This window comes from Diachasma alloeum, unplaced genomic scaffold, assembly GCF_001412515.2.
Source record: "Diachasma alloeum isolate Michigan unplaced genomic scaffold, Dall2.0 Dall_scaffold_78908, whole genome shotgun sequence".
NCBI classification, from domain to species: domain Eukaryota; kingdom Metazoa; phylum Arthropoda; class Insecta; order Hymenoptera; family Braconidae; genus Diachasma; species Diachasma alloeum.
This window is the reverse complement of record NW_021683643.1, coordinates 2,523,207-2,550,639: the sequence shown is the minus strand read 5'-3', so window position 1 is coordinate 2,550,639 and position 27,433 is coordinate 2,523,207. Positions and strand designations below refer to the sequence as shown.

At 37.7% G+C, this 27,433-nt stretch overlaps 1 protein-coding gene across 1 annotated transcript in view; it reads right to left on the bottom strand.

The window, feature by feature from the left end:
- Positions 1 to 27,433, bottom strand: part of LOC107047753 (small conductance calcium-activated potassium channel protein 2) — a 163,847-nt gene that overhangs the window by 108,840 nt on the left and 27,574 nt on the right. Inside the window, exon 3 of the mRNA XM_015270581.1 lies at positions 22,676 to 22,882. Within this exon, the coding sequence (XP_015126067.1) occupies positions 22,676 to 22,882 (207 nt within the window). The remainder of the gene's footprint in view (positions 1 to 22,675; positions 22,883 to 27,433) is intronic.

The window sequence follows — 27,433 nt, the reverse complement described above, 5'->3', positions numbered from 1 at the left end:
CAATGTATGAGAAATCTCATTCCATTACCCAGCGACTCTTAAAACTCACAGTAGTCTCCCCTGAAGAACTCAATAATTCAAATCAAATGAAACCCTCTCAGTTCAAGAATATATTTTTCCCCGTGTTATCATCACTACACCGTAACTCCCGCCCTCGAATACCAACAACGTACTGCACGGTTAAATGATAAGAGCGTGAGTTTCCGCGTCCCGCTGTACGAAACCCCTCGGAAAATGCAACCTCCCGCATTCCAGCGAGTAATTTGCATTCCAATAATCTTCATAAACATTCTCCATGTGTTGCCGTCGAGCGTTCCCTCATTTTCCGTACAAATTATCCATTGGAATGCACTACCGAGGATTAATATAAAAAGCAATCAGTGCTGTCGAATACGCCAGCTCGTTGAAAACAAGCAATAAACCCGGAATTCCCAGCGCTTTCTTCCCCATGGAAAGTCCCACCGACTCACCTAAAAAAATTTGCAATGTGACAAAGGCCCAGTGAGGGCGAGAACAATTGGATTTGCATCGAAATCACGTCTAGCCCGCTCTGGCCTTAATGAATACGTCCGTTCGCTTGCCTTTCCCTCTGGGGGCTGTGAAGAAATAAAACGGATTGCTCATTTCATCATTCAACCCGCGAGAGACCCGACGGTATATCGAAGGTTAACGAATACACAAGAGGTACCTCAGGAAAACCCCCCCGACTTAATCACAATTTCAAAAAAATATTCATCCATTTTCACTCCTCATAAGAGTAAAAAAAACACCAAAGGATTCTCACCATCACTCACTCTCACCCCCTACCCTCATCTCCATGGAGCCATCCGACATCGTAAACATCACTCTTCCATCACTGAGCAACCGATGCAGCTCGCCCAATGATTCACCGGCATTAATCGACGATCTTGCGATTGAATCGTTACAACACGTCTGAATCGCTGGACCTCGCAGATCTCCGGGACAATGGGCTGCTGTCCACGAGGTACATTTCTCCGATGGTACCCCGATCATCATCACACATCGACGCTATGACACCGTGAACACGCAACACAATGCACATGTTATCCCACACACTCTCACCATCGCAATTAATGTAAATACTACATTACATAATAAAAAAATCGATCACTGTCGCCGATTTATTCAAAAATAAATGATCGTTATGACTCTTGTTCAGATGGTCTCATGAATCCTTTTGATACATAATCAGATACTGGCACGAGATGTCGATCCGAACGGTCGTTGGAGGAATAGAAGAGCCGTGCCGAGCGTCCGCAAGCTGCGACGCTCCCGACAGGACTGCGCTGTTGTCACTTGCTCCCTCCCCGCCACAGCACAACCCCCTCCTCGCCCTCTCGACGCTTCGCCATTTCACCCGATCCACCCCTATTGCCAACTCGATCTCACTCGCACCCTCACCACTGAACTTCCTCCCCGAGCGTGTAATATCTGCTCCTTTGAAAAGAACCATTTTGCCCCGTTTAACAGGGAGAATGGGGTAAATTGTCTCATTCGCCCTGTACCAGGCATCGCTGACGATAAAATCTCTGCGTGAGTAAATGCGGACCGATGTCACGCCCTGATAGCCCCGAATTTTAAATTTCGCCCGTGCTTTCGGAATGGTTTGCACAGAGACAAAAAGTCTCTGGTTTCCAGGAACAGTCGCTGGATTTCAGTGGTACTGAAATCTAGAGGTAAAAGTACTAGTTCCAGTTAAATAGAAATGCATTATTTGGTGTTTTTTTCACGTGGCAAACTTGAATGAAATTTTTCTGTTAAAATAAATGTTCCAGTAGGAATATGGCTTGAATCCGCAAAAATGTAGACTGTACTGTTAGAAATTCTCGTCTCGATTTTCCCTGCCAAAGCGGAACGCTCCGGAAAAATTCCGTGACAGTTCCGTAAAATTTCCTACAACCACATTTCGCTCCGGAATTACGGAAAGTTTTATTGAATATACGTAATTTTTATTGATTATTTTTCCAACCCAAATATCGGGCAATATAATTGGCCCATTCGACATCACGTGGTACAAGCTACAGGGTTTTCAACTGATAATTTTTTGATAATTTTCTCTGGTAGTTGCTATATAAAAAACAAAACATCATGCAGTCGAATTAACCCCTCGTCAAATTGACAGATTGAATTCAATTGTGTCGTGTTAATTATACAATTTTCGTTTCTCAATTGTGAGTTTCGTCTCATGGTCCAATTATATTGCCCGACATTTGGATTGGAAAAATAATCCCCCGAATACCACACGAGCTTCAAAATTAATCGGGCATTTTCCTCAAGGTTCCCTGCATACAAACGAAGTCGTCAAGTTTTTCAAGAAAAATCACTCGTGCTTTTTTAACCTGAAAAACTTGACTCCTTCGTTTGTTTGCAACGAACCTATCGGAAAATACCCGATAATTTTGAAGCTCTTGTGGTATTACAAGTGAATATTTCTCTCCGTGCTCGGGATGTAAAAAAACTATCTTCAATGTAATTTAAAAATGAATTGCCTTTAAAAGGACGGCGGTGAAATTGGTGGGCCCGGACGTCCATCTGGTCATCCATATCAATATCAGAGATGTACCAAAGGGTTATAAATGTTCAATGAGTCAGTGCCGGTATCCTCCTTTAATGGGTAGTGAATGCTACTGTCCACTTTACCCGCTTGTCAAGTACATATTAACCCCATTCGTTAATAATTAACGAATGGTATTCGTTAGCTACAGCTAAATCCCTCCACCTTTGCTACACGGAGAGAAATTTTTGATAAAAATTATCCTAGCGTTCTGTAAAAGTGTATCATGAGTCATCGTTTCCTCATTTCTATCCCGAAATTTAGTAAAAATTAATATATGATGATCAAATTTTATTCTACGTTTGAGAAATTTTATCCTGACGCATAGCAAATTTTACCCTTCCAGTCCAATAATTTTTATGTAAATAACAACGAAAATTCTAGAACGGTTGGTAAATTGTACCCTACCGGTACAGTAACTTTTACTCTGCCAGCACAGTAATTTTTATTTTTATCAGAATAAAATTTCTCTAACGTAGAATAAAATTTGATCATCATATATTAATTTTTACTAAATTTCGGGATAGAAATGAGGAAACGATGACTCATGATACACTTTTATAGAGCGGTAGGATAATTTTTATCAAAAATTTCTCTCCGTGTATCAGTGTACTATGGCTGTGGATTTCAGTACAGCGGTGCCGCAAACCAGAAACTTTCTTCCTCTGTGTGTTTTTGGAAATCATGAGAGCTTTATCATTTTTATGCCTTCCAGTCCAGTGAATATGCAGATTCGTGGGTTTAATTGGAGCTTTTGTATCGCTGGAAAGGAATGGGACTGGATTACCCGAGATAATTATCCGTTGAGGAGTCATTTACTTCTGAAGATGAGGCGGAAAGTTTGAATTCCAGTGTGAACTTCATCGAGAATATTGTATCATGTAATTATGTGTAGATGAGGGGACATTGGGGAAGTTAATGTGGAGGGAAAAGTACAGCGAGAGCAATTGTGGAGAATGGAAAAGTTGGGGGAAAGTAGACTCAACGGAAAAGTATGGGCTTGGGAGACTGCGTAATTATGTCGGCAGGAATTACTAGCGACAATTAAAGGATATAGTTGATGATGGGAGGGGAGGGAGAAGCAATTTGGCTGAATGCTCATTCTTTGGGGGAAGGAGAACATACGGGGAAGGAGGAGTGAAAATATAAGGGTGAAGGCTTGATTTTGCACAGAGGATGAGAATTTTTAATCGAAACATGGATGTTCATACTAAATTGAGCAGAATTCTCAATTAACTGAAATTTTATGAATTTATTTCTTTAAATTTTGATGATTTGTATCAATTTTTAGGGACTAATTGAACAAAAGACTGCAGTCTCCATTGATTTTTCCATGAAATTTTGAATTTTCAATGACAAAATTCCTTCATCTGAAATATCGGTGAAACTATAATGTGATAACAATTTTCACACGAAGAGAAAAGTTGGATGAAAATTGTCTCGAAAATCGTGACAAATTTTAATATACGCACTATTAAAAATTTTTGTCTGAAATTTCCGGTACGCTTTTTGGAAATTTTCATCGAATTTAATTACCACTAAAATTTCAAGGAATTTCGTCATTGAAAATTCACAATTTCGTGGAAAAATCCAAGAGAACTGTAAATTTCAATGCCATTTTTCCCTGAAAATGTATAGAAAACTAGAAAATTCCGGTAATGAAATTTCAGATTTCACTGAAAATTCAATGTAATTTAGCACTGAATATTCATATTGGATTGAAAATTCAAATAAATTAAGGCAATCTCGTCTTAACGCTGCTTAAAATTCTGGAATTTTACTGTGAAAAAGTACTGGAAGTCGAGATTGCTCCACGATTACTTGACTTGTTTGGTAATTTAGCTCCAACATTTTTCCCGTGCAAGGATTGTACCGGAAATGTCGGCCAAAAGTTTTCAACAGGGTGTAATTTAACTGAAAAATTTCAAATTCCATTCTCTCATGACGAACGGAATCAGTCGATCATTTTTCACTGTTACAACAATTCCGTGACTGATATTCCCGTACGCCGAAATTAATTAATCAATGGCCATTTTGGAGGGGTCAATATAACCTTGAAAATTTGACACCAGTTAATGGAGGGTTACGAACCCACCCACATTCCGCTCCTTGACAAATGTTCTCTCCCCTTACTGCCGGGGGCGTTGATTTGGAAGTATACTTCAGATTCAAAAAAAGGGAGAGAGCCCTCGAGTGAGGGTGAAAGTCATGTGATACTCGGAAATAGTAGGTCAACGTCTGATCGCGTGATCCTCGTGACCACACTCAGGAGCATTAATATTCAGATCGATAACGCAAAGCCCTTATCTCGGGCTGGGGGAATCTGTGACTATTGCTATTTACGTGCGTCGACACTCCTTTCGTTTCTCACTTTCAACGCAACAAGGTGAAAAATTACATCGTATTGGGGTGACAGTTGCGCTTGGATAGGGTCGTGGACTGGGAGTGCGTCATTTCCTCGAGGCTCGGGAGGCTAATAGCCCGTCGACGTTTGAGCTTGGGGATGGGTAGACCACCTCAATCATTGTCAAATTCACTGGAGAAACAAAAATTTGAAGATCGAAGGGCGTGATAATATTTCTACACAGAAATAATCTTGAATTTCAATGCCGATAGTTCAAATGATTACACTGATTATTTTTCCAAATCGGATTTCGACTAATCAGAGCGCAGTATGTGGGGCTACCCGACAGTTTTATATCGGATACTTCCTTCTAGCTTTTGAATATTTCGCAGTAGTTCTTCATTTTTTCGGCTCATTTCAGATAGAATCTTATATTTGACAGTCTATGGAAATCGGGTTATTCTATTAACATAATTTGTTCAAATCTTCCGCAATTCATTTCTTGATGTTGTCCACTGCACTTTGCTTGGCCAAAATTTGATTGGGAAAAATCATACGACAAATCCCCCTCGAGATTCGGAATTAATCGCGTATTTCCCTCAAGCTCCCCTGCAAACAAATCATCGTACCAAGTTTTGCAGAAAAATCCCTCGCGCAAGCACTCGGGATTTTTTAACCTGCAGAACTTGACACCCTCAATTGTTTGCAACGAAACTATCGGAAAATACCCGATAATTTTGAAGCTCTGGACAATTTCCTCAATTCTGATTTTGACCAATCAGAGTGCGGGATTCGGGGTCACGTAACACGCTTCACACTGATAATTTTCCTGTAGCCTGTCAATTGTTTTCTACGAATTTGACAGATATTCCTTACATTTTGGTTCAATGTGTCCCGTAACCCCGAACAACCCATCCTGATCGGCCACAATCAGAATTGAAGAAATTGTAAATTTTCCCGGGTCGACGGAGTAAAAGTCACTATTAATCTCGCACTTTTTCTCTTATTTAAGGTAAAAAAGCACTCGAAATCGAGGTTGTTCCACGATTGCTTGACTTGTTTGGCAATTTCTCTCCAACTATTTTCTCAGCGCAGGGACTTATTGTGTACTGCAAAGTAAAAAATACACCCGCTAGTGTAACTGTAATAATAGGTAATAAATAAATTATTAACTAATAATAAGTAAAATTAAAATAGTACACTGTTAGAAAATTACTCTTGAAATTTCAAGTGAAAAAGCTAGAATTTTTTAACAACGACAAGGGTGCATGAAATTTCTCTAGAATTCTTCATTAACGAATCCGTTCATTTTTTTTAATATTCAAGTAATTCTCAAGCCTTGAAAAACCTTGAAAATTTTGAAAATTCGGGCAATAACTTCTCTGTATTTTCAATCTATTGAAAATTGAATTGTATGTGATGTTCAATTTTCACGATGAGTTTGGAAAGTCATGCTTTCATTGAATCAATCATTGTTTAACATGAAAAACCCAATTTTCTTGAATTTTCAATATGAATGATAAATTTACGTTTTCATTTAAAATTGAATTCAACTTCACAACATTGAAAATTCAGATGACATTATGCTGAAATTTCAAGAACTTTCTAACAGTGTACACTGAGAGAAAAATATGATTCTTCTGACTATACTCCATCACAATCGAATTATAGTCAAAAAGTCCTCAACAATTTTTCATGGGTTACGGTAACTATGGCCGGGGAAGTGATTACTACAATGGAATGTAGTCATTGCAACTATTTTATAGTTCTACTCACGATAGATTTGTCGTGGTTACTTTTGAACTTTGGTTAGTTTAACTGCATTTTGATTTGCAAAAATTATGCTTGTGAAGTTACTATAATGTTATGTGCCACATACAAAAAAAAATCGTATCATTCAACTGCCTCTACTATTTTCTTATTGTAAATCGAACTTCAGATTTTTCTCTCAGTGTAGTCATAAATTGATCAGTGTAATCCTAATTGTCAGCTCAAAAGTACCGCTCAGTCGACGCACCCGCCACAAATACGTACGATGACTGATAGAGAATGTTTAACGTTAAATGCGGGCCCCTCTCTCAGAGCTTTCATTAAAGACATGAAAGTGCCCGGGCGATTAGCCCGCTTAATACCCTCACCAGCAAAGTGGCTTGGGACGGTCTTTCTAATTAGAAAAACTCACGTCACTGAGCGCACAGTCGAGTGCATTTCGCGTCTGGTGGCTTTGAATAGGTCTGAAGCCAGTCAAGAAGATGGAAAAAAAAACGAGAGAGCAGCCGCAAGCACTCGCTGGCAATATTCAAAACACGAATCCTTTCCCATCATGGCTTTTCCTTTTGGGTCTTGAAATCTAATGACGGAGAATCGCTGGAGTTTCGGATTGGATGGGCTATCGTCCATATACGGCTCTTCCAACCTCTTTCGGGCAGGGGGGGAGGGCGATCGAATCAGTGCGGTCTCACGTGTCGTGTAGAGGTAAAATGTCTCCATTTTCCTCGAGCTGGAGCTGGAGTCGTTGAGTCGTTATACCGCTCTGTAAGCTCTTCTGCTTGTATCGCTCTTTGGACGATTATTTCCCGATAAAATGCAGTCGTGATACGGTTGAATTCCAGTGGCAATGGGTGGAGAATACTAAAAAATTTATATTCGAGGGGATACATTTTCATTCGGAGTACCTGAGCGGAAAGCAATACTTTATGGAGTGCAATAGGCTGGGGTACAGAGTCGAATTTAAATATTACTTTTGCAGAATACATTTGGGCGGGAGGGGGTGGGGAGGGCAGCGACTGAGGCCAAAGGGGCATTCGATCAGGATAGCTTTGGTGGTGCAGTAGTAAAGGACCCGCAGGAAAATGGCTCCCACTGGACGAAAAATCTACATGCCCTGTATACGTACTGCACTTGGTGGTACAACGACAGGTATCCGGATGCAAGAGCGCGAGTTACCAATAAAACGGAAGAGCCCGGTTGCGTAAATTATGGAAAGATTTTTCGAGGAATATTTTTCATCCGTTTTTAGGGAGAATTGATCGGCGGCTTTGTATGATAATTTTGTTTCAGGAAGCTGTGTGAATAGGTCATTCCAGTCACAAAGCATTGCATTGCGATTATACACTGATAGAACGGATTAGTTATTGTTAACGAATGGATTTTGGTTGGAGGTTAGGGTCTATTCGGTCCCACCAAATGTTCATTCGTTAATAGTTAACGAATGTACATTTGCGAAGCCTTGTTTCACTTGACTTTCGTCATTCTAGTAAACCATTCGTTAACTATTAACGAATGGTAGAGTTGAATATGACTAAATGAATATTCGTTAATAGTTAACGAATCTCGTTTGGAATAAATGAATTATTCTATCAGTGTACGAAGAGGTAAAACGGTTCAAGTCGATTTAGCCCTTAATTAAGTTTTCGAGGAATATCTCCGAAATTTTCGTAATATGCTTTTCTCAAATTAAAGATTCAAATTTTTTTTACATTTTCACTATTATTTAAATAAAGTTTATTCTATATTCAAATGAAGCATCGCTCTTGATGTAGGGGAAACATGTCACGCACAAAATTATACGAGCGTATCGACTCATGCACTGATAGAACGGATTAGTTATTGTTAACGAATGGATTTTGGTTGGAGGTTAGGGTCTATTCGGTCCCACCAAATGTTCATTCGTTAATAGTTAACGAATGTACATTTGTTTGACTTGACTTTCGCCATTCAAGTGAACCATTCGTTAACTATTAACGAATATTCATTTGGTCTTATTCAACTCTACCATTCGTTAATAGTTAACGAATCTCGTTTAGAATAAATTAATCATTCTATCAGTGTGCGTAGTATATTTACGATAGCATAAGTCGGTTTTATAGGTGATTTATACCGATAAATGACAGATCGTTCATAGATAGGGGTAGAATACCGCTTTTTGGGTTTAATTCACGCTGAAAAAAAACGATTTATCATCACTACATCGTGTCCCTCAACGGGACACCATTTATTATTTAGCTCCTAGATTACTTGCTTCATGTACTGTTAGGAAAAACTAAAATTTTATCGACTCGGTAGGAAAATTTGATTTGGGGTAGAAAAAATGGTGAAATTCCAAAATTTACTGACATTTGGGGAATGGGTATTTCAATTCGAAAATTATTCTTTTGTATCAGGCCGGGTTGTAGCAAGCCCTTTTAAGTGAAATATAAGGGTCAGGAAATAAGTGTCAGAATATAAGGGCCAAAAAGTGGAGGTTAAAAAATGAGGGTCAGAATATTAGAGTCAAAACACTAGGGTCAGAATATAAAAGTAAAAAAAGTGGGTGTCAGGCAATGAGGGTTTAAATATAAGTCATATATTATGCCTGATCACCGTTTTAAGCCCTTATATGACCCTCATTGCCTGACACCCACTTTTTTTATTTTTATATTCTGACCCTAATTTTTTTATCCTAATATTCTGACACTCTTTTTTTAACTCCAACATTCTGACCCTCATTCCTTCACCTTTACATTCAGGCCATCAGTTTGTGACAATAATATTTCGGCCCTCATTTTTTAACCTCAACTTTTTGACCCTTATATTCTCTCACTTGTCTGACCCTTATATTATACTTGAAAGCGCATGGTACAACTGGGGCTGATACGAAATAATCAGTCGCGAATTGAAACACCCATCCCCCATTCAAGCATAAAATATATTTGAATCAAGTATATGATATACACTGTTGAAAAAATTTAGCTGAATTTTCCGAAAAAAGACCTTCAGCTCCATTTCAGGAGAAAAAGTCAATGGAATTTCAAGTTTCTCTGGAAATTTAGTAGTCTGGATTTTTTATGGGCAAGAAGATGGAAATTCCACAATGTACATGAATATTCACGTGAAAAAGAATATTCACTGTCAAATTCCCTTGAATTTTCCGGGAATTCCTTTGAAACTCTCAGAATTCCAGAAATTTTGAAAAAATCCCGTAAAAATTCAGAGAAATCTGAAATTTAAGGAGAACCTTCTCTGAATTTTCCAGATTTTTCATTAATTTTTCCGGAATAATTAAACAGAAGTTGACAGTTCTCACGGATTTTTCCATGAAATTCCGCATTTTTAATGACAAAATTCCTTGAATTTTCAGTGGAAAATTTTTAAGAGTGTACTCAAATCAAGAATAATATATTTGCACCCGTAATATAATTGTCACGACAATGGTGAGTGCACGAAGCTCCACGAACAGAGCGACAAAAAATGATTTCCCATTAAATTCTCATCCATCGGAATATCCATCCTCCATCGAAGAAAATATTATTCATAATTCCTGAACCTTGGGACTATTGAAAAACGCATCTCCAGCCATGAATAACATTTTTTACCGTCACTGTATTGGCCATTGTCGTGCACACTAGATAAATTCGAACATAACTCGGATACTCAGGTTGAGCATATACCCTCTGAGGCTCTAGCAAGGGATGCGCGATGAAAAGTGTACAGAAGAAAGTGTAATAAGTTTGAAATATGCGCATGCATTTTTACTGACTCTTGCAACCCTCCCCGGCCACATTCCTCCACTCGAGGCTCCCTTAACCACCCCCTCCGCTGGATTGATGAGTTTTAACCCTGAAAATATTTTCATCCACCGTTGGAGATCGCATTTTTCACGCTACTCTGGAAGAATATGAAACACATAAATTGCGGTGATTGAACATCGCAAATTACTCATTCCCATTTCACAACTCACTGATTAAAATCACTCCCTCCAATATGCCCCCCCCCCGGCCCTTTTTAATCGAATTCAGTTATCCACTGCCACATTGCGAGATATTTCATCTCTACTCTACGGTTTTATCTTTATTCCGCATTGACCCGACATTTGCTACATCCATAATATTTTTTACTGAGAATAAATCAAAAAAGGTAATGGCAAAAGGTACAAATATCGCTGAAATCCAGTGGAGCAGTTGGTTTTGTAGCGGCAGTATGTCGACAGCATTTTGTTCATATTACAGAGCCGAAATATAAGCTCATTTCCATTATCGTTAGACCTCGTTTGCACGTTTATGAGAATATGCCGACAAATCCGAGTCTCATGTCGTCAGTGAGGACACGACAATTTTCATGGTAATCAGTTATGCGGTCGTTATCGTTGGTATATAATAACACAATTGAATTAATTCTAGGCAAGAATTGTTGTTGAGTGTCCTTGTATAAATGCTTTTACCGTGAAAGGGAATAGTTGTTCGTAAATACATGGAGATGAATTAAACGTGACATATTTGGGTGTTTTCGCCAATTATTGGTGTGGCTTTGTGCCTTCAAAAATTTAATTTTGTTGAGGCTTCTTATATGGCTTTCCTGTCATTCAAACGGCCTAAAAAATTGTTTTCAATGTTTTTCAAATTCCATTACGTCCACATGGTAAAGTTTTGTGTTTTATGAGTTTTTGACAAAATTTTACGTTGCAGCACAGGTCAATTTTTTCGGGTTTTCAGTGAGTATTTCCGACGGAAATTTTCCATTCTTTCCCTTGAGCATTGTGCCAATTAGTTCACATCATCGGAAATGCATTAAAATAACCAAAAAAGTAGGAAATTGTGCGTGGTACCCTTTTCCCCCACCGCGATTGAATGTTTTTTCATTTCTTTGTCCAAAGTGACTATTTCTATGAAACATATTAAAAAAATTAGACTGGGACTCGGATTCGTTCTATTCAAAATTTTTTCTTTCATATTTCGTTTTTTTGAATTCTTCATTTATTTATTTTTTCATTTTTAAATTCATTGCAGAAGTTTGGTAGAATTCTCCGGAAAACGGAATTCGATTTAAGGGGAAAAGTCAATGGAATTTCAATTTCTCGTCTCCACCTAACCCCTCTACACTACCTTCGCGATATGTCCGATGAGTTTTGGGACACCCTGTATATTTCCATGTGCATTCAATTGTCACACAAATTAATTTCAGCCGAATAAATAGATCTCAATCAAATTAATTACGTAATCTTGGCAGAAATATTGTATTTATTGAGGGAAAAGATGTGCGTGGACGATAAAACCTTCATTATCTCCATCTCTCTCTCTGTCTCGTGGTTTCACCCGTTCATTTTCGAAAGTGGTTGAGTAATTTTGCGAATAGGATAACTTGTCCGTGAGAGGCCTCAGCGATAACGTTCTCAATAACGTCTGCTCTTGCCTAATCCTGGACTCTCGTTATACTCTTGCCCTTCTCTCCTTTCGGGGCTGCAGACTGAATTTCCGTACCCTCACCCACGCTCTCACCAACATAACTCGACCAACGATTCGCCCGGAATCTACATATACGGTTGTGGTTATCGAGATTGAATCTGTGTATCTCGTGAGTGGGCCTCTGTTGCCTGGTTGAGCTACTTGTGACAAACAGTATGGGATTGACCTTTAAGTCAACAACTGGATGATGGGGGTGTTTGAGATTGGGTAGTTACTGTTGAGCAATTGAAATATCCTCGAAAGGGTCTTATGATGAAGATATCATGGGGAACATTTAAAGAAACTTTTTTTATCGTATTGAAAATATTAACTTCTTTCGAAACAAAAAAACATATTTCATTCATCATCATACTGCTTTATTCGGCACTGAGAGAAAAATATAATTCGTCTGACTATATTCCATCACCATCGAATTATAGTCAAAAAGTCCTCAACAATTTTTCATGGGTTACGGTAACTATGGCCGGAGAAGTTATTACTACAATGGAATGTAGTCATTGCAACTATTTTATAGTTCTACTCACGATAGATTTGTCGTGGTTACTTTTGAACTTTGGTTAGTTTAACTGCATTTTGATTTGCAAAAATTACGCTTGTGAAGTTACTATAATGTTATATGCCGCATACAAAAAAAAATCGTATCGTTCACCAAAATGCCTCAACTATTTTCTTGTTGTAAGTCGAACTTCAGATTTTTCTCTCAGTGCGAAGACCACCGATTTCTCGTCTTAAACCCATTGTGGATGCCTCGAATATATATGCTACAGTAGACTTCGTATAAGATACCTTAGGGACAGTAGGAGAGTGGAATTCCGGGCACCCCTATGCCCGGAAAACAGAGATAAGCGGGTTTCAAGAAAGATACCTCGCTCGTTGCGCCCGAATTAAATGAAATTTTCATTTTTGTTTTGAATTTATATCGCCCGCGTTCCCTTTTCTCTCTAAACATAATACCGTGTGATAGAATGGCAGCTGATGTTGGGGGATTGTCGGTGGACTCGAGAATAATCACAGACGAAGAATTGCGAATTTTGGATGGGAAAAGTGAAAAAAAAATTGATGCAATTACTCCTGTACAAATTGCAAGATTTTTTGGAATTTCACAAAAATTACTAATATTCAGAGGTAATTTTCAACAGACTTCTCTCCGTATTCAAGTAAGAAAATTTGTTTTAATCTAAAGAGAATGTTTAAAGAAGCTGGGAAGTTCCCATTGCATACGAATATCATCAGAATAATAAGACTGAACAGAAAAATTCTTCATTCACTTCGTCTGTTTGCTCTCGAAATTTGCATTCTCCCGTTCAAGAATTTACGGAATTACTTAGGGCGAATTCAAATATTACGTCTTACGATTGCGGGTGTACGGGAGTCTGTAGTTGGCGGCGCTTGATGACGAACGGGTGGGAGGGGGTTCCTCAGATTGTGACGTCACCAGGTTTTCACACAACCCCAAAGATTCACAAAAGGTCATATCGAAAGGGTCCATGTCTAAAAAACTTCCGTTAAAAAAACTTCGTCAAAAAGACTTGATCAATAAAATTTGATCAAAACAACTTGGTAACAAAAAAAAACGTGAAGAGAAAAAAAAATCGAACTACCTGAACTTCAAAAAACTTGAAAAAACTTTTACACTTTTAACGTATAAAGAAAATTGCGAAAAAAAAATTCAAGAAAGTCCACACACATACAACATACATACAGACACCTTCTAAAAATCGTATTATCATATTTGCACTTTTTGGACCATATTTAGTTACCCTAAAAATTTGAACCTGAAATTTGAACGATTACGGTTGTTTGGTTCATTTTCGAAGGAACTAAACAAAACGGATAATAACACTCTGAAATTCCAAACACAAATACAGATTATACAAATACAGTAATATACTTACAAAAGGCAAGATAACTGAGCGGTTTCATTGACGGAAGTTCAATTTGACAAAAGTTCAATCAACCAAAAGTTCACATTCCCAAGGAACTAAACAAAAAGGATAACAACACTCCGAAAATCCAAACACAAATACAGATTTTACCTATATTCTTACAAAAGACAAGATAACCGAGTGGTTTCATTGACGGAAGTTCAATTTGACAAAAGTTCAATCAACTAAAAGTTCAATTTCCCAAGGAACTAAACAAAACGGATAACAACACTCTGAAATTCCAAACACAAATATAGATATTACCTATATTCTTACAAAAGACAAGATAACCGAGCGGTTTCATTGACGGAAGTTCAATTTGACAAAAGTTCAATCGACCAAAAGTTCACATTCCCAAGGAACTCAACAAAACGGACAACAACACTCTGAAAATCCAAACACAAATACAGATTTTACCTATATTCTTACAAAAGACAAGATAACCGAGCGGTTTCATTGATGGAAATTCAATTTGACAAAAGTTCAATCGACCAAAAGTTCACATTCCCAAGGAACTCAACAAAACGGACAACAACACTCTGAAAATCCAAACACAAATACAGATTTTACCTATATTCTTACAAAAGACAAGATAACCGAGCGGTTTCATTGATGGAAATTCAATTTGACAAAAGTTCAATCGACCAAAAGTTCACATTCCCAAGGAACTCAACAAAACGGACAACAACACTCTGAAAATCCAAACACAAATACAGATTTTACCTATATTCTTACAAAAGACAAGATAACCGAGCGGTTTCATTGACGGAAATTCAATTTGACAAAAGTTCAATCAACTAAAAGTTCGATTTCCCAAGGAACTAAACAAAACGGATAACAACACTCTAAAATTCCACACACAAATACAGATTTTACCTATATACTTACAAAAGACAAGATAACCGAAAGGTTTCATTGACGAAAGTTCAATTTGACAAAAGTTCAATCAACCAAAAGTTCACATTCCCAAGGAACTAAACAAAACGGATAACAACACTCTGAAAATCCAAACACAAATACAGATTTTACCTATATACTTACAAAAGACAAGATAACCGAGTGGTTTCATTGACGGAAGTTCAATTTGACAAAAGTTCAATCGACCAAAATTTCACTTTCCCAAGTTCAATTCAATCAGGTTGTTTCAACGAAGTTTTTTTGGCGAAGTTTTTCAGACGTGCTCCGTTTCGGAAGGCTGTGACGGCAACAATTTAATAACTTACGAAATGTTCCAAGAACATCGCATAAAGATTTAATTGTGCATCTAATCATTTCCCTTTCTTGGAGGTCGTGGATGGTCTGGCATGATATACAAGAGGGTATAAGAGCAAGATCCATGTTTACCACGGCTTGTGACTGAGGGGCGAGAAGAGAGCGACTCTAAAAAGTTAAAAAAACGTGTGATATCACATTTGACTGTCCCCTTTATAATTTTCCGTGATGAAAGTTTCAGGATTCCATTCAAGCAGGAGAACAACATCTGAACCCTTGCCTGATAACTTCTATTTGTTACGAAAGCCCTGCAGCTCTAGTATCACTGAAGTTTAGTCTAGACCATCTGCCGAGGTCGACCTGTGATACATTCTCATGTGAAACGGACGCCCCGTTAATGTTATTAGAGAGGTGGAATAATTCCGGTTTCACTGGGGATACATAGCACGATACTTAGAGTCAGGTGGAGTTGGTTAGGTCACAGAGTTGGTGTCGGGGCGATGAAATTTCCCACATCGCCAACTTAATCATCAGCGAGGATGCATCTTGGCTTTTACTCGTATTCGTATTGCCTATTGATATCACGGAGAGCCAGAATTGGGTATCTGGGATAATGAGAAATATAGAAAGAAGCTTCAAGAGAGAAAAAGTTACGTGACAAGTCACGTAATCGTGGAGCAAGAATTTTCACGAATTTTTACGTAATTGGATGTTTGCGAAAACTCGGAAAAAAGCTGGAGCAAAATATGGACACTGTGTTTTAATTACACTGAGAGAAAAATTTTCTAATATGTAGACCATATTTACTTGAGAGAAGTAAATTATTTTCAATGGTTCGAATCTCAGAATGTTTGCGGTTCACGGAACTCAAATGAATTCTCATTTATCACTATCGTTGCGCATTATATCATAAATATATTAGATATCCAAATATTGCAACTGCTAACAAAAAAATCATGAAAACAATAAATAGTTGAAGACTGACGATTCTTCTACACTGAGAGAAAAACGTGAAGTTCGATTTACAATAAGAAAATGGTTGAGGCAGTTTCAGTGAACGATACAATTTTTTTTTGTATGGGGCACATAACATTATAGTAACTTCACAAGCGTAATTTTTGTAAATCAAAATGCAGTTAAACTAACCAAAGTTCAAAAGTAACCACGACAAATATATCGTGAGGAGAACTATAAAATAGTTGCAATGACTACATTCCATTGTAGTAATTACTTCTCCGGCCATAGTTACCGTAACCCATGAAAAATTGTTGAGGACTTTTTGACTATAATTCGATGGTGACGGAATATAGTCAGAAGAATCATATTTTTCTCTCAGTGTACGCGATTTGAGTGAGATGCCTGGGAGAATGAAACAACTGAAGAAAAATTACTCGTCTCAAGACAACATGTTTTAGATACTGGAAATTTTCTTTCTCAGTGTACGGAAATTTCATTGAACTGAAACGTAATTTTGACTGGAGGAGTAGTATTTGTGAGTTTTTGCGGAAGAAAAACATTGAGGAGGATAAATTTTCAGTCTTAATGCTCCGGGCGCTCCAAAATTTCACTAAAGACGAGAAATTTCACTACAAACGGGAGTTTACATAGCTTCCTACGTCGTTTAACGCCACAGGATATTTTTGGATAGGATTTTGGAATGGGTAGAAGGGGAATCACGACGATTCTCGATATTAGTTTACCAGAAAAATCGGTAAAGTGAGATAATACATCATTCCAAACTAATTTTAATAATTTATACATCAAACTCAATGTTTTATCCGTACAAACAGTAATTTGAATTAAAAATGAGTCGCTCTCCAATACAGTGGTTTAGTACCTCAAAAACGTGGTGCGGTGGGGGGGGATTTATTGAATTACGGGTTAGATTTTATTCCGTCATGTTTTGGTGTTGTGATGAATTGAGTCTCCGGGACGAGTGTCGAGTTTTAGTTTTGAGTCGAGTTATTATTTTGTGTGGTAATTTAGCTTTACTTCAGGACTGGAAATTATTTTACAGCTTTTTTGACGACAAAATCCATACACTATTAACAATTTTCCATTGAAATTTGGGGTGAGACTCTTGAAAATTTTCAACAAGTTACATTTCCACTGAAATTTCAAGGAATTTTGTCATTGAAAATTTATAATTTCAGGGGAGAATCAGTGGGAACTATAAATTTCAATTTAATCATTCCGGAGAAATTAGTGAAAAATCAAGAAAATTCAGAAAAATCTCTTCTTAAATTCTAGATTCCTCTGAATTTTCAGGGAATTTCTTTAAAATTCTTGGAATTCCAGAATTTTTTTAAAGAATTCCCTGAAAATTGCGAGGAATTTGGTACAGAATATTCATTTCCACTTAAAAATTCATGTAAATTGTCGAATCTCCGGTCTCCTGCCGCGAAAAAAATGGGGCTTTCCTTGAATTTTCAGAGAAGCTTGAAATTCCATTGACATTTTTTCCTTGAATCGAATTCCGAGTCTTTAACAGTGTAAAGGCAGAATCGAATAATTCTGTCATCTAAAATATGGATTTTAATTGATTGATTACAACATCTATAAGTGTCATAGTTATGTGAGTATATGTGAGTAATGATCTATATGTCAAAAATAATTAAGAAAAATTGCCAGAAATTTTGAAAATTTTTTAGGTTAAATCAATAGGGGTATTCTGAGGGAGCTATTCTATCACATTACCGAAAAATCTACTGATAAAATGCATGATCCAGACCGGGAATTGAACCCAGGATCTTTCGATAACGCGTCGTTTGCTCTTTCCAGCTAAGTTAACCAGCTTCTGGCCACTTCTTCATTTTTCAAATCGTTTCACCGCTTCGCAATTGAAAATGAGCGAAATTTATTGGCACTCCACAGCTACAGAACCGTGTAATACTCGGTTGGTTTGTCTCACCTTTGATGTTGGATTTTTCCTTTAATGGCCGTGTCAAGGTTCAACTTCTCCTCCTGGATTCATCGCCATACGCGCCAATGAGGAGCACAGTTGTGTGTAATAAACCGGGCTTTGAACCAAAACACTGGAGGCACTGAGAGCTTCAACCCGAGCGTGACTCACTACGTGCACGCTTTAGTAACTATTAATTTATGCTAATAATATGCACAGAGAAATCAGGCACAAAGGGACACAGCGCTGCCATACATTTACATCTGCAAAATGCAGGGAGTACTACACGTAGTAATCAGTGTACAGGAGTGTGAACATCGTTTGGGGAGCGATCTTTTGAAATGAGGGTAGAGACTAGTGTCATGTAGAGTCTTGGGGCATAATGTCATAATTCATTCGGTCAGCGAAAAAACCATTTTCTGGTTTTCAGTACTTGAATTTCAGTATACAGTGGTACACTGTTGGAAATTTTTTGAAATTTCATGGAAGATATTATAGTTAATCTCATGAGAGTGACATTGAATCGGATTTAGGGAAGAAATGGTTATGAAATTTCAAGTTTTAAGTGGAATTTACAGCAATTCATCCGTTTTCAGTGGGAGTGAGATGGAAATTTCACAACTTGATTGAATTTTTAGTGGAACATGAATATTCAGAAGCAAAATGACATGAATTTTCAATTTTCCCCCGAATTTTCTTCTTTTACGGAATTTTCACAGAATAATTGAACTGAAAAATCAACTATTTTATTGATTTCCAGATCAATTGAATAGAAAATCAATAGAGTATTTGCTTTTTCAATGAAGAGATTGCCTGAAATTTCAGTGGAAATTAAAAATGATAAAAATTTTCGGGATTTGACACGAAAAATTCAGACGAAAATTTTTAACAGTATAGCTTACTTGAATTTTCCATGAAAACATGAATATTTAGTATTGAATTACGTTGAATTTTCAATCAATTGCGTGGTGGTTTGGTGAATCTGACGGAGTTGTTTTGACGGAAGTTCTTCAGAAATACTTTCGTTTTATTGTCATAAATTCAGTTCTAGAACCATTCTAAATATGAATAAATTCACTCAAATTTGCAGAATTTTTTATGATGAAAACAATGTTTTCTATCATTGCAAAACTTCCGGCAAGCTAGTGCAATATCCAGCTCGAGCGAAAGTTCTGATGTTGTATAAACCTTGATAAAGAATCTAATAAAAAAAAATGATGAAAATACTTGGACATCCAAAGAGCTCGAGAAAGATGCAAGTTTCGTTGAAGCTCACTCTCCCAATCTCGATTTATTTCAGATTACAAACGGTCCATTTTGCCCTATTCTCCACCACTTTATTTCCCTCCGAGGAAATGAAAGTTCCATTCGCAGACGAAATTATTCCCCCAGCACCAGCAACTCAATAAAAAGTCCCGTTTAAATAAGACTGGAGATAAAACAAATAAACAGAACTAGAAAGTCTGACTTGAGCTTTTCTGCTATTGTGAGATGCTCCTCAGGCTTATAGAGTTTCGTGTCTGGCGGAGACAATGCAAGGGCGAAAAGTAATAACTTCGCGAAGAGGAAATTGATTGGATTGAACACAATCTTCTTCTCCATCATGGATTTCATGTCATGGAATCTTGATTCTTTGAGCTTTGAATATTCAATGTGTACATAAATGGGAAGATATAGTGGATAATAATCGTACAATGGGAAAGAAGTAATCAAAATTCAGTAGTGAAACGGTAAAACAGTTCAAGTCGATTTTAGCTATTTTTTATTCCAGATGATTATCGATATTTCTACGACAGTTTGAATTACTTTTTGACTCAATTCCAATTTCAAGAGTAATTTTACAACAGCGAATGAGAAAAGGTTGAATTTTCCCCGATGTTTCCTTATAAAACAATCAGTGACCGTGGCACTGATCCTTTTTCGTGTTTTTCACGCTAATGTCTCTCTTCCTGTTCGATGAACCTTATATGTTTCATACTCATTCAAAAGCCTAGTAAATAAGCTTCAAATTGATACGCGAATCGTTCCATTCTGATCATTTTCCATTGAGTTATTGCACTTTTAGGCAAAAATTGGTTTTTCGTACTTTACATGAAAATCAATTTTGGCTGGATTTTTCTACTATTTTGCGTCAAATCATTCGAAATATTGATATATCATCTTGAAGGGCAATCTTCGTTTTTTAGATTGTAATGTATTGAATGCAATTTGGTTGAATTTTCATAGAGTTAATGGAGATTGTTTCTCATTTGAACGTCATGTCACACTCAGAAATTCGCTTTTTTCAGGCATTATCGGACCTTTGCACTTGACTAATGAGGATTTATTATACACTAATTTAAAGAATTCAACGAGATTTTCAAAATGACTTGTGATTTTCCTGATTCCGTCCACTTGATCAATTGTTATGGCTGATTATGTTTTGAATCTCGCATGTTACAAATTGAAAATTGGCCATTTTTTTACCGTAATGTCCTAAATTACTGCCTTTTGGCTCAATTAATCTTAGAACTTTTATATCAGTTGTAAAGCTTATTGAATAAGCTATAAATTGAAAGATGAATCATTCAATTTCGACAATTTTTCACAAAGTTATAAGAGTTTTTGTCAAAAATTGATTTTTTCATGTTTTATTGAAAAATTGAACTTTGGCTGTATTTTTTTATCGTTTTGAGTAAGATCAGCGGATTAAAAATATAATTTTGAAAGGGGATTTGTTTTTCAAATTGTGATCCATTGAATGCCATTGGTTGATCTTTCTTGAAGTTTTTTTTATCGTTATTTTACATCGTTTCCGACCCGGTTAGGATATACTACGATGATGATCGAGACTTTAAATGGTTAGATCGCACCATTCTACCCGGCCGGGATTGGAACTCGGAACCTTTCGCATGTGAGGCGATGAACTTACCCACTGCGCCAAGCCACCGGGGTGTTTCTTGAAGTTATTCGAGATTATTTCTCTTTTGAACGTCATGCGATACCATAAAATTTGGTCTTTTGATCCATTATTGGATCTTTGCACTTAACCAATGAGGATTTATTAATTACCAATTTAAAGATCTCAAGGAGATCTTTAAAATAACGTGTGATTTTTTCGCTCCATCCGCTTGATCAATCAATAGCGAAGCGCTACACCGGGTCAACTCGATTTTGAGTATTCGTCAGTTTTTGACGAATATCTGGGAATCTTTAAGAGATAGAAAAATTTTTGTCACGACCTTTTCTGTAGAGCCAATTGAGGGTTATAAAAAAGGTCATGAAAAAAATTTTGCTATATCTCTTACATTCCGAGATATTCATCAAAAACTGGCCAAAAGTCAAAATCGACTTGAGCCGGTTTACCGCTTCGCTACTGAATTACAAATTACAACTTGAATTAGAATTAAATTACAAATTAGGGGAGGGTGGGGCAAAACGGCCCCCCTTCAATTGTCAATAACTTGTGAATGACATTGTGAAAATTCCCAGTTCCAACTTCATTTTGAAGATAATTTTTCATTCTTCAAAACGAGCTCTGACTCATCCCAATCGGATTATTGAATCGGAAAATATTGACGATTGAAGGGGGGCCGTTTTGCCCCATCCTCCCCTACCGTCGAGTTTGAAAAATTGATTGAAGAATCAATTTTATGCAACATGTCTCGCGCGTCTCGCCTAGTCTCAAAAAAAATCACAAGTAAGAGCACTTTTCATTATATTTCCATTTTGCAACCCGTTTACATTTTCTCCGGTAATTTTTCCCTATATCTCCTTGAAAAATTCTATTATGCATATTTCTCCATGCAGCATAGTGCTTGCATAGCCATTGCCTCAGCCTGGAATCACCTCATGAACATGAACCGAAGGTGATTCACATTTTTTTTCCAGTTTCCTGAGACCGCGCTCTCCCTTATCTCGTAATTTCAGCCTCACTCAACCACTCTGTTATCACTCCCCATGTTCTTGTCCGCTCATCAGCCCCGAAAATCGATGATCGGTCTCGCATCATTACATACCGTCCGTACACGGTAAGGTGACGAGCGAGAATGGATACTGGTCTCCCCAAGATCGCACGATTCGATCATCGGATATTGAAGTATACCCGACAAAAATGAGCAAACGAATGGGAAAAGTTTTTCGCTCCGCCATTGGACAAAGTTATTTACTCCTAAGAATCTCAATTGAAAAATAAAAAAGCCCGAGAAACTGCCGTAACGAGAAGAAGAAATAAGAAATAAAATTATCGGAAACTGGTGGAACGAATTCCGCAGTAGTTTCATAATTCCGCAGTCATAAAACTCTAATCTAGATCTAGAAAGTTGTGACATCGAGTGATTGAAAAACATGAAATACTTCGGTGCAGATGATTGCAGGGTGACTAGACTCATCTAAGTGATATCTACCATTCGGTGTAATTACGTGATGACTGTGTTGGGTTGTGTGAATGGGGAAACTAATTCAAGTGTGATTAATTTATTAAGAAAGAAATCTAAAATTTACTGTTATGTTTCCCACCGTCTTGACGTAGCTGACGGTCTCGGCGGTTGCCTCGGTGAGGGCTCTCCGGAGCTTGGAACGACGCACCTGTGACAGCGTTCGCGGGCAGAGTACGACACCCTGGGCCCCACCACCAGAGCCAGAAGCCGTTGCTGAGCCGGCAATCGGCGGCGGAGGTGTCGTTGCCATCGTCGATGTCGACGATTTGCACCACCACCAGGGAAACTGAGTGTTTTTATTACACGCCTGAGTTATTTTCTTGATTCATTACAACTAATTATTTTGTGGTCAACATCGAGTCTTTTCAAATCAATGCACTGATAAGATTGTTCGAATGGACTGAAAACCTCTCGTTCCAACAAGTTTCGGGGCACATGTTCGAGACTAAACCTAGAGTTCTAGTTGGAGAGTTGTGCCGGTCGAAACTTGTCAGAACATAGGTACACGTGGGAAGAAATTCAATAGAAAACCTTAGCGAATTGGCTAGAAAGTTCTATTAAACATATAGATAATTCTCGTTAAAATTCTGTCTTTTGCGCAGATGCTATTAGATATTTGATAGGAAAAGTCAACAGATTTCGATTTTTCTGTTTAAATTTTTCTCTTGAGATTTTTTTAATTAAAACTATTGGGCACGGATTTTCCAAGTTGTTTCCGCTGTATTTTGTTTCGTTTCGCATTGGAGGATCCGAGTGAAAAAACTTGGAAAGTTCATGATCAAGTATTCTTATATAAAAAATTCCAAAAAATATCGAAAACTGTGGACTTTTTCCTATAAAATATCTCATAGAATCAGCGGAAAAAATAAATAGAATTTTAACGAAAATTCCTTAGAATTTCAATAGAATCCCAATAGAATTTTCTAGCGAATTCGGTAAGTTTTTATAATGAATCTTTTCAAACGTGTGGAGTATTGAAAAGACTCAAAAGCCCTTATCTTTGGTCCTATGGCTACTGTGAATCTAATACACTACATTTGGTGTTGAGGTATTCAAGGGGTTTTGTGCAGAATGGGGTTCTGGTGTCGGTTGAAAGATTCATTTTCTATCAACACTGCGGTTTTTGGGAGGGTTTACTGCCTAACCAGGGTGTACACAAGACGTCAATCGTGGTGATGTCTCATTCCATGACGACTGACCATAGTGTTTTTGGGTTGATCTCGAGTCCTTTCAAATCAATGCACAAACTGCAAATGCATCAACTTGTTGGAATGTGGTGAATATCTCTCGTTCCAACAAGTTTCTGGTTAGAGAATTATGTTTATCGAAACTCCTCAGAGCATACACTGTTAAATTTTTTTCGAAATTTCATGGAAAATATAGTAGCAATTGTCATAAGAGTGGCATTGAATCCAATTTAGGGGGAAAATTGTTATGAAATTTCAAGTTTTAGGTAGAATTCAAAGAAATTTATGAATATTCAGAAACAAAATGACATGAATTTTCAATTTTGTCCCGAATTTTCCTGATTTTTCCGAATTTTTACGAAATAATTGAACTGAAAAATCAAGTATTTTATTGATTTTCAAATCATTTGAATAGAAAATCAATACAATATTTCAGTAGCGAAGTGGTAAACCGGTATAAGTCGATTTTGACTATTGGCCAGTTTTCAATAAATAGCTCGGAATCTAAGGGAAATAGCGAAATTGTTGTAATTTCCTTTTTTGTAGCTCTCAATTTGCTCTATAAAAAAGGTTATGACAACAACTTTGCTATTTCCCTTAGATTTTGACATATTCATTGAAAACTGGGCAATAATTAAAATTGACTTATACCGGTTTACCACTTCACTACTGATTTGATTTATCAATGACAAGATTTGCTGAAATTTCAGTGGAAATTCAAAATGATAAAAATTTCCAGAATTTGACACAGAAAAGTCATACGAAAATTTTTAACAGTGCAGTTAAAGTATTGAAAAGACTCAAAACTCCTGATCTTTAATCGTATGGGTCCTTTGGATCTGATACATTACATTGGGTGCTTTCGGTATTCAGGGGTATTCATTCTTTGCAGAGTGGGATTCTCGTGCAGATTGAAAAATTTATTTTTCCATGATAACTACGGTTTTTACGAGGGTTTACTGCCTAAGTACGGTGAGGAAATGACGCCAATTATATCGTCAACCTCGTTCGTTGACGTTGTGACTACCGGTGTTTAACACCCCTGAAGTGTTTTTTCAATGTTCCAATGACTGGTCATTATTTAGTGGTTGGAATCGGGGCTCTTCAAGTAAAAACACTCATCTACTTGTTTGAATGTGTTTAATACCTCGCGTTTCAACAAGTTTCGCGCTACGAGTTCGAAACTAAACCTAGAGCTCTAGTTGCAGAGTTATGTCGATTGAAACTTGTCAGAACATAGTTGGAGTATTGAAAGGACTTTGAAGCCTTGAGCTTTGGTTCTACGGCTACTTTGAGTCGAAAATACGACGTTTAATGTTCTGGTTATTCAAAAACTTTGTAAAGGATTGGGTTTTGGTGTCGGTTGAAAAATTTATTTTCCACAATAACTACGATATTTGCGAGGGTATACCGCCTAACCAGAGTAGACGCTACAGCTGGCACACTGAGAGAAAAATCTGAAGTTCGATTTACAATAAGAAAATAGTTGAGGCAGTTTTGGTGAACGATACGATTTTTTTTTTGTATGCGGCACATAACATTATAGTAACTTCACAGGCATAATTTTTGCAAATCAAAATGCAGTTGAACTAACCAAAGTTCAAAAGTAACCACGACAAATCTATCGTGAGTAGAACTATAAAATAGTTTCCGTCCTGGCGGGCGCAAAGTTACATTTCCCTCCCGCTTTGCGGGAGGGAACTCTGACTTTGCACCTGCGCCGAGATGGAAAATCGCGTTCTAACTACGGGAAGTAAAATAAAGGACCCTCAGCCGCGCACTTACCAACTGCACTGACGGCTGAGGATCCTTTATTTTCCCTCCCTAGGTTAGAAATATACTAATGCAATGACTACATTCCATTGTAGTAATTACTTCTCCGGCCATAGTTACCGTAACCCATGAAAAATTGTTGAGGACTTTTTGACTATAATTCGATGGTGATGAAATATAGTCAGAAGAATTATATTTTTCTCTCAGTGTGAACTTCCTCCAAGTACCGGTCGGTACTGATGAGAAGTACTTTTTTTGGGTGTATTGAAAAGACTCAGAAGCCCTGATCTCTGGTTCTACGGCTGCTTTGGAGCGAAAACAGAATACATGTGATGTTTTGGGTATTTAGGGACTTTTGGGTAGAATAGGGTTCTGGTTTCGGTTGGCAGATTCATTGTCCATGACAGCTGCGGTTTTCGAAAGCGTTTACTGCCCACCCAAGACGTAGAAATGCCGCTAATTGTCGGGTCACCCTCAATGGCATATCAGGACTATCAGGGATTTCTAGAGGAGGGCTCAAGCTTGATCAGGGGAATCGCGTCGTAACTTTGCCGAAACGATAAATACCAGAACAAGGCTTAGCGTGTGTATCCCAGGGGGTACGGTTTTATGCTTTCCCTCTGTCTCGTTTTGTGTCCCTCCTCGCTCGATAACGGGACCCGGTTGTACTTGAAACCTCAGCGAAAACGATCAGGCCACCCGAGCCTTCCCCCACTCCATTCCCATACACCCCCAGCCCGGCGCTTCACCATCCCATTTCGCAAGCCTATAGGATATTTGTTCCTGTGTCCTCGGGTTTGGTTATCGGTCCTTTCTCATTGTTCCACTTTCCACATTTAAATCGATCGAATGGGGGAGAACTGATCAGGTTTTCATGTCACAGATCGGACAATGAGAAAACTCCACTTGTGTGGAGTATTCACTCCATCGGTCCGTCCCCCTTGTCCCGATATTTTTATTCGGGAGAAAAATGTAACATTCGAAGAGTAATGAATACAATCTAAACAACCTAGTAGCCAACATCTAGACAGGTACATACGTCAAGCCCATCACAAATACACATTGAAGTACACAGATAACATTGACACGATGCAGACAGGTCAGAGTCGATAGACATTGAGACATAAAGTTTTGACTTTTAGGGACATGTCACTGATTTTCAGGATTTTTTCCCGTTATTAATACCCTGAGGCCTTCAAAATTATCAGATATTTTTCGAAAAATTCTTCTAAAGAAATGGAGGTGTCAAGTTTAGCATTCTTGGTGCATAGCTCGAGGGATTTCTCTGCAAAACTTGATACGCTCGTTTCTTTGCAGGGGAGCTCAAGGGAAATATCCGATGAATTTTGAAGGTCGAGGGGTATTCGGCCGATAACTTGCTCAATTCTGATTTTGCCCGAATAGAGTGTAGTGTTCGGGGTTAAGTGACACTTTTCACCGAAATGTGAGGAATATCTGGGAGAAGGGAAAATAATTGATCGGCTACTGTGGAATTATCAGTTTCATAATTTACTTGTATCCTGGTGAATTATCAAAATGAAACAGATGTCAAGGTGGCACGTGACCTTGAATACTGCCCTCTGGTTGGCCGAAATCAGAATTGAGGAAACTATCAGTAAGATTATTGGTCATTTCTAGTGCCACCGATTTTCCGAGTAATGTCACTGATTTTCAGGAACCAATCTCTAATTTTTCCGAATTTATCACCAAATTTCAGCCAACAGAATTCCACTGTTCGACTGTTATTTTATGTAGTCAACACTGTATTCAACTGATAATTTTCAATAATTCCAATGGTAATTATTCATGTTGAAATATACACGAAAAACAAAATATTTACTGGTTGAGTGAGCCCCTCATTGAAACTGACAGATGGA